This window comes from Hyaena hyaena, unplaced genomic scaffold, assembly GCF_003009895.1.
Source record: "Hyaena hyaena isolate Hyena2069 unplaced genomic scaffold, ASM300989v1 scaffold_241, whole genome shotgun sequence".
NCBI lineage: Eukaryota > Metazoa > Chordata > Mammalia > Carnivora > Hyaenidae > Hyaena > Hyaena hyaena.
In genome coordinates this window covers 2,019,543-2,028,456 of record NW_024080875.1, presented here as the reverse complement: position 1 = coordinate 2,028,456, position 8,914 = coordinate 2,019,543, and the positions used below count along the sequence as shown (strand labels likewise).

The 8,914-nt window shown below is 43.9% G+C and overlaps 1 protein-coding gene across 1 annotated transcript; it reads left to right on the top strand.

The window, feature by feature from the left end:
* The first annotated feature begins 4,170 nt into the window (after positions 1–4,170).
* Positions 4,171–8,454, top strand: SPINK14 (serine peptidase inhibitor Kazal type 14 (putative)). Its single transcript, XM_039244496.1, has 4 exons — positions 4,171–4,240; positions 5,582–5,619; positions 6,743–6,879; positions 8,409–8,454. Exons 1-4 carry the CDS (start codon positions 4,171–4,173, stop codon positions 8,452–8,454), a joined length of 291 nt encoding a protein of 96 aa, XP_039100427.1.
* Positions 8,455–8,914: the final 460 nt, after the last annotated feature.

The window sequence follows — 8,914 nt, the reverse complement described above, 5'->3', positions numbered from 1 at the left end:
AGACTGAAACAGGCTCCAGGCTCTGAGCTGGCAGTCAGCACAGAGCCCGACGCGGGGCTCGAACCCCCGAACCGCGAGATAATGACCTAAGCGAAAGTCGGACACTCAACCGACTAAGCCACCCAGGCGCCCCTGCTGTATATAGTTTTAAGTAGTGTATTATACCTTCTTAAGTTGCAGTTATGTGGGGGGTTGGGGGAGGGTTAATAGAAGTTTTTAATCCCAAAGTCACAGGACTTCTTTCTTTTGTAACTGAGCTAAAAAAAAAAAAAAAAAAAAAGGCTGCTTTTTGGTGGGGGCGGATGAAGCCTCCTAGGAGTCCTTCCTCTCAGAGGGGACAAGTACACTTTCCTTATTTCTTTCAGTTGAGAAATGAATGAAGGACGCTACTGGAGTGGAAAACTTGACTTTTTCTTTCTTCTTTTAAAAAAACAAAACAAAAAACCCGCTCGCTCCTCTTTGGGAAGCTGTGTGCCAAAGAACCAGTGTCATACCCCAGCTCCAGCCTGCACAGCTGACGTGGCATTGTTCATGTCCCAGCCACTCTGTGGGTTTTGCGGAGCTGTGTGAAGTCTCTACCTCATTGTAGTATATGCAGGCAAGGCCACACTGTCCCACAGATGTGTGCTGGAATCTGTGGTGTCGTTTTTTGGGCACATAACAAACGCATTGCAGCACGGGGGGAAAATGCTAATGCTGTCCTCTGGCTTCCATGAAATCCCTGAGAAGGGAAAGACTTTGTCCTCTAGCCTGGGGTTGAACTCACAGCTGTGTGGCGGCTGCTCTGTGAGGGAGGGACAGCTGCTGGGGACTAAGGGCAGGCAGCTCCATGCTCTGGTGGGAATATGATTGATTGGTTAACAGAATGGGCTAGACTATGCAAGTTCTGTACTTTGGGCCGTGGAGCTAACTTTCCTTTCTGCAGGAGGACAGTGGAGCTGCAGGTTAAATCCGGTGGAGGATTTTGGTATCCCTGAAAGGTGATAAGCATCAGCTTTGGACTACACTTGTAATGAGCTGGTTTTTTAAAATGTTGGTTTGAAGTGACATGAAACAAAGGTAGGAACAGGAGCCTCCCATCCAAGGAAAAGCCCCAGGCTATAAGTTTTAGAGTTAAGCTAGGAGTGGGCGCCTGGGTGGCTCAGTTGGTTAAGTGTCTGACTTCAGATCAGGTCATGATCTCTCAGTTGGTGGGTTTGAACCCCTGCCTTAAGCTCTGTACTGACAACTTGGAACCTGTTTTGGATTCTGTGCCTGCCTCTCACCTGCTGCTGCTCTCTTTTTCTCTCTCTCTCTCTGAATCTCTTTCTCTCAAAAATAAAATTAAGACATTAAAATTTTTTTAGAATTAAGCCACGAGTATGATCGATGATGAGGAAGTCATAGACTAAGGATTTTCTGAGTGGGATGTGATCCCTTTATCTTACTCTCTTCACCCCATATTATTAGTTCAACGGGAATTTGGGGGAGTATGGAAAAGTAAAGCTGTTTTATGGTTATTACTTTCCTATGACATTTTACATTTTCTTCTGTAATCCTTTCTATGCAATGGAGTCCTCTACCTTCTCTGAACGAGGGGACAAATGATTCACTTAGTAAGGTGGTCTTGTATTTTCAGAATGATCCATGTTAGATTACAAGCATGGGGTTCACTAATTGGGTGAAAACCACCGCTTTCATATTCTAGGTGACTCAGGTTCTTTCTGGAAGTTTCCAGTAGGTATATTTTTTGGCACTTGTTAAAATTATTTAATAAGATATAGATTAACTGAAGTAAATAAAAATTTGTTCCTTCTAGCATTATTAATAATATTGAAAATTGGAATCAATTTGAAAATTTGATTTTTAAAAAGTGGGACAATATAATTCAGTATATGTTTAACAGTTATGTCTGGATTTTGACATCTTTTTACTTCTTTTTTTTTAATTTCTATTTTTCCAATTTTCTTTTTTTTAATTTTTTAATGTCTATATTTATTTTTGAAACAGAGACAGAGCATAAGCAGGGGAGGGGCAGAGAGAGAAGGAGACACAGAATCCAAAGCAGGCTCCAGGCTCTGAGCTGTCAGCACAGAGACCGACACGAGACACGACCTCTTCGACCGAGCGATCATGACCGGAGCCGGTCATACACTCAACTGACTGAGCCACGTGGGCGCCCTTATATTTCCAATTTTCTAAAGTTGATATATTTTTCTTTGTTATAAGAACAATTGCCCTTGGGGGCGCTTGGATGTCTCAGTCAGTTAAGTTTCCGACTTCAGCCCAGGTCACGGGATCACGGTCGGTGGGTTCAAGCCTGGCTTCCAGCTCTGTGCTGACCGCTCAGAGCCTAGAGCCTGCTTCGGATTCAGTCTCCCTCTCTCTCTCTGCCCCTACTCCATTCGTACTCTGTCTCTCTTTCTCTTTCTCTCTCTTTCTCTCTCTCAAAAATAAATAATGAAACATTTAAAAAAATTTTTTTAAAGAACAAGAACAATTGTCCTTTACAGAAAGGAAGATGAAGGCAGGGCGTTCCGATAACAGGTGGAAACTCAGCTATGACCCCGTATCTCCCATGCTACAAAGCCGCAAAGGCTGTGGACTGCTTCAAGAACCAGGCTGGACTCGCTACAGATGGCGTCCCGGGACCTCATTCCTCACCAGCGTCCTTCCTTACTCAGCTGTTTCCACATTTTGCATGCTGGCCCAAGGTACTAATTCTCGCTATGGAACACAGTTTGCTTTTTCTCTGTGCTGTCCCCTACTATGGGATGTTTCCTCATGCCATCCCCCTTTTAGATTGCCTGACAAACGCTCCCCTGTCCAGTGATCATTCCTACTGCCCAGCTCATCTAGGCAGCTCTGTGCTTCCTTCCCCCAATGCCTCCTGGTGAGGCTTGACCTTAATTTACCCTGAATATTGGGCCTCCAGGGCCTGCTCTTCCCAGCACACAATGCCTCAGTGACTTCTCTCTCCTACATAGCTATTCTACCCCCTCCTGAAGAAGCCTATTTACCTGCTTCTTTAAAGAGGCAGGAACCGCAGAAGAGCATGTCACCTCTCTCTTCCTTTCTCTTCTTTCCAAGGTGGGTCGAAGGGGACACATGTCGTAGGGGGGTGGGCCTCTGGCATCCTGAGTTAGTGCAGCTGGATCTTCCACTGTTGCCGCTCCATTCCCAAAGGAATCTAAGGAAGATGTCAGGAAGAGACAGGGGGGTGGGAGATGGGGGGGCTAGGGGTGGGGTGCTTAGCAAAAACATGTCCCAGATGGTCTCAGGAGCAGGCAGGGTAGGCAGCTCTGGACATCACGCCAAGGACCTGCAACCATCTTGGGAAGTGGAGTACCCTGAGGCCACTGCCGTGTCTCACATAGCACCTACCACACCTCAGCATATGGCAAATGGTTTGGCTCAGTTGCTTATTTACATATCTACAAAGCAGAGAAAAAGGCATCTATAGGATTAGAAAGAAAGGGGGATTCAGTGTGGTCCTTGGTCAGGCATAGGGTCAGAAAGCCTGCTACCTCCTGGGAAGGTAATCCCCAGGAGGATTTGCTCACTGACTTCTCCCTTCCTGGATGTCTAAATGAAAAGAACTTTGGGGCCTCCATGAGATAGCGCGGAATGGTATTTCTCCCTATGCACTCTGTCAAAGTGCTCCAGGAGAGTTGACGTTCCGCGTCAGAAGATTCTAGCACAGCCAAGTATGTCTGGAATATTCTAATCTTTGTCTTACTCCAAAGAGATAGTCCCAGCTCCATGAGCAAGTATGGCCTTGCTTCCTCTGTTGAGAAGCTCTTGTTTTCCGGAAGCCTCTAGTGGCCTTATTTTCTTTGTATCCTCTCAAAGAGCAAATTTGGGTGAATCTTCAGGTAAGGGGTTGCCTTTCACACTTAAAATACTTCCAGACTAAAATAATATAATTATGCCCAAAGAGTAATCTCTGATTGACTTCTGCCTTCTAAGTAATCACAGGTCTGTCACTGAGTACTTTTATTTATGACTAACCAAGTTTAGCATTTTTCTGAGCATTTGTTCTTGGGGAGAGGTGGAATAATAGGCTTCCCAAGTGTGGCAGGCAGAGGTCATGGTCACAGAGGTGACTACTCACTCCAAAGATGGTCTTAATATCTTGAATACCTCTGCTTTAGTGATCGTACTCTAAGGACACATGCACCAGGAGGAAAAATGACCAAATGTCATCCAATATTCTGTTCACTTTTGTTCTTCATCCTCATACATTGGGCACTACCTTCTGGTGAGTAATTTGGCTGATTCTGGCATTTATGTAAGGTTGATTAGTGAGCTCTGACATTGTAATCTGAAAGAATGCTTTGGAATTATTTTGCATTTATTTATGTAAGTGTATCTTACTATATCTGTATCTAGAGAGAGAGAGAGAGAGAGAGAGAGAGTGCAGTTGGTCCTCCAAAAAAGGCCCTGAGCCAGTGTGCAAGGGCCTTTGTTTCCCCATCTATTAGGGCAGATTATGAAACCTAATTCATCGGGACCTGGGGGCTTGAGTGATTCAAAGTAGAATGTGAAAGTGATCAGCAATATACCCACATCCCAGCCCATCTCAAAAATGCAAAACCTTTGAAAATGCTTAGCCATGAATTTGGGTTGTTACCTTTTTGTCCTCTTTTAGAGAAGAGCCCTTTAGGGAGTTTTATTTTTTTATTTTTTAAATTTTTTTTCAAATATTTTATTTATTTCTAGGAGAGAGAGAGACAGCGTGAGCAGGGGAGGGTCAGAGAGGGAGGGAGTCACAGACTAAAACAGGCTCCAGGCTCTGAGCTGGCAGTCAGCACAGAGCCCGACGCGGGGCTCGAACCCACGAACGGCGAGGTCATGACCTGAGCGAAAGTCGGACGCTTAACCGACTAAGCCACCCGGGTGCCCCCCTTTAGGGAGTTTTAAAGAGACCTAACCTCAAGGACTGAAGACCTTGATGTTTTACCTATCTACCATGAAGTCCTGAGTAGTGGCAAGTGTGTTACCTCTCTCTGTAAAACATGGGGGTTAGGCTAATGACCTCTTTAAAGTACTAGCATTTCTTAATGTCTCTTATATATTGGCTGCCTGTTCTGGATCCTCTCAAGCCCAGGCTAATTATGACTAATCAAAAACTTACTTGGTATACTAGACTGGCAATGTAGAGGAGACCAGTGATTGCTTGCTGCTCATGCATCAGGAGTAGAAGAGTTATTCCACATTTTTTGAGGGAAAAAATGAATGCATGTATAAACAAAACAGTTTCTGGGGTGCCTGGGTGGCTCAGTCAGTTGAGTGTCCAACCCTTGATTTTGGCTCAGGTCATGATCTGACAGTCTGTAAGTTCAAGCCCCATGTTGGGCTCTGTGCTGACAGTGTGGAGCCTGCTTGGGATTCCCTCGCGCGCGTGCACGCATTCTCTCTCGCTCTCTCAAAATAAATAAGTAAACCTAAACAAATGATAAATAAAATAAATAAAACAGTTTTCTATTCTTGCAAACTTTCTTGGCAATAAATTCGAATTCTTTAATTCTGCCAACAGATTAAGCTATGATTTACCAGATAGTGTATTCTGCAACTATTTTCATTTATGTCTTGGTTTTAGAACCTCGACAATGGTGGCCACCACATGGAGCTATTAAGGTAAACTTCCACTATATTTCTCAGGATTGAGAGTCTAACCTGAGTTTTCTTCGGACTTGCTGTTTTAGAACCTTACTTCAGGTAGGACGTTCTCCAAAGTCCACTCACATGAACATGGCAGGTACACTGCAGACACGGGAGCCCTAATTAGAGTGATCCAAACTGGGAACCAAGATGAGATTTGGTCATTTGGACACCAGATAACCGCCCCCCTCATAGCGCCTAGAAAATGTTTGAGTACCAACAATTGGCAGGGGAATAGAGGAAGTGGAGGGATTAGTTGCGTGGCAGACATACAGGAGGCAGATGATGGTGGCCTGGCCGTGGTGGTGGTGTTGGATAAGGAAAGGAGGAAAAGGGTGTCTAAGCTCAACTATGATCCCTCTTTCTCTAAATACTCAGCCAAAACTCTCTCCCACGTTGTATCAGGGGCACATTACCGATCTATCTATGACACTTGTAGAGTCCCTGAGACCACCTCCTCCTCAGGTTCCAGCGAGCCAGACTCACTTCTTCGAGCTTCACTGACACCAGCATTGGGACTGGATGTGGGTTTTCATCCCTGTCGAGACATGTCCCTTCTTCTGTTTTTAGTTTTCCCTACAAAACCAGGGCATTATGCTACATGCTTTCACGTCTCACAACTTCAAGAAGAGAGTTGACTTGGAGATTTTGAGAGTGGATGAAATATGATAAATATTTTAAATCAAAACATATGAATTTGAGTCAAGCATTTTTTCCAATTATGAGCTTTCAGGAGTTTTTTTGCCCAATTGGCACAGAAATCTCTAAGACTTTTCCCATGTCTATTACTCTGGAAATGAAGGAGATTGAGAGAGAAGCTAAATGTCACAAATACGTCCTGTTTATTGACTCTTCCTTTTCCCACCATGGTGTAGCAGGCCCCTGTACCCTGCTGCCACCAGGAGGTCCTCACAATGAGGGCATCGTGGTTGTCAGGAGGGATAAGCCTGGGTTCTACCTCCACTGCTTGTGGAAGGACAGCTGTAAGAGCTTCGTGTGACTGTATAGGCTGCTAACTATGTTTGGATTTTCCTAATCAAGCCCGGACATGACCTACCTGTCTGTGTGATTCTAATCATTCTTTTCAACTCAATTTCAGGTGAAATGTCCTTATAAGAAAGTAAACTTGAGTTGGTTCACTGGAACGGTGAACCCCTGCCCTGGTTTATATCAACCCATCTGTGGCACTAATTTTGTAACCTATGAAAATCCCTGCATCTTGTGTGTTGAGAGCTTGTGAGTACTTTTTTTTTTTTAACTTTTTAATTTATTATTAAGAGACAGAGCATGAGCGTGAGCATGGGAGGGGCACAGAGAGGGGGAGACACAGAATCTGAAGGAGGCTCCAGGCTCTGAGCTGTCAGCACAGAGCCCGATGTGGGGCTTGAACTCACAAACTGCGAGACCATGACCTGAGCTGAAGTAGAAGTCGGACGCTTAACTGACTGTGCTACCCAGGTGCCCCCAGAGCATGTGAATACTATTTTGGGGGAAAGAAGAGAACAAAGACAAACTTAGTCCACCACAGTTACCATGTAACTCTCCTACCGAGTGTATCAGCCACACAGTCAGGAATCTGCAGTTTGCAGAGATAATAATCAGTCCCCACTCAGAAGAGCATGTGATAAAAAAAAAAAAAAAAAAAAAAGCCCACTGGAGTGGAAAGCAGACTCAGTGTACTCTGTGGTGTTTCAGGGCCTTCTGTCTGAGGCCTCACATTCCCATATGCCAAGTGATGGATCAAATCCCCTATGCCACGTGAAGCTTCAGTTATTCCTTTGAGTCCTGAAATTCTTCGATTTGAAGACAAATTATGGTTTGCCTTCTCTCAGATACTTTTAATCTCTTATATGTCTGAAACTCTGAGCTAGGATGGGGTGACTGCAAGGTGTGGGTTCTTTTGCTAAGAGTCCCTGCTTAGGTCTTTTGATTTATGGGATGGACCTGACTATCAGTGATTTGACACTGAGATCTCACAAAACCACACCCTCAGGTTTGATCTCTGTTTAAGCCAGTGCAATTCACGGGGACTAAAATGCTCCTCGTGGCATCGCAGGGGAGCCCTCAACCCAAAATCATTTTGTAATTTTATATGAGTATCAATGTCAGGAATGTGTAAACTCTACGTCATCCTGGCTAATGAAGAATTGGGCCAAAGTGTGAGAGTGTTAACAGAATAAGGTGAGAACTGCTACACTTTATAGATCACAAGCTCAGACCTAACTGAATAACTTATTTTATCTTTCTCTCTTTCTTTCTTTCTTTCTTTCTTTCTTTCTTTCTTTCTTTCTTTCTTTCTTTCTTTCTTTTTCTTTCTTTTTTTAATTTGAGAGAGAGAGCGAGAGAGCAGGGAAGAGGGGCAGAGGGAGACGGAAAAAGAATATTAAGCAGTCTCCACGCTCAGCACAGAGCCCAAAGCAGGGCTTGAGCCCACGATCCTGGGATCATGACCTGAGCTGAAATAATAAGCAGCTGGACGCTCAACCGACTGAGCCACCCAGGCACCACCCCCTGCCCCAAATAACTTACTTTCAAAGAGACTGAAGTATAGGCCATAATATCTTCTGCAGCATCTTAGAATCATGGAAGCATAACTGGGTAGAAAAATCCAATAACCTGGCTTTTGTACGTAGTCAATTCCCTTTATGCTCTGGCTCTTAGTTTCCTTAAATATAAAATAAGGGTGGTAGATAAGAGAATTTTAAAATGTTTTTGTAGCTCTGACATTTTATTAATGAAATCTTGATTCTGATTCTTGCCTTTAGGAAATCTCATGGGAAGATTAGGTTTCAAAAGGATGGAAAATGCTAGCTGAGTGAACTTGGATGTCAAAGAAGATATCTTTTTTCTATGATGACAGTTCTTACTTGCATTTGATAGTGACAGAGACCTGCCCCTGCTGAGCTTGTATCAGATAACTGAAGGTTCCTTCTTTAGACCTCTTCCCTCATTGATTCACTGCCTTCCACATTCTAATAAATACACTTTTCTGAAAGTCTGATTTAACTTGGTTCTCAGATCTGTGTCTCAACTCTCAGAAATAGAACAAAGTGAACATTTGAGCCAAAGGTCAAGGACAAAGAGTGGGATTCATCAGCTTCTTGATACTGTGAACAGTGAAGGCATCTACATTAATGCTCCAAGTTGTCTTCCAAGGAACACAACAGAAATTTCTTCCATATTCCTATGGCATTTCTTAAACACCAATAACTAGGAACTATGGAGCAGCTCTTCCTGCCCAATCCTCTTGCCCACTTGCTGCAAACTCCTC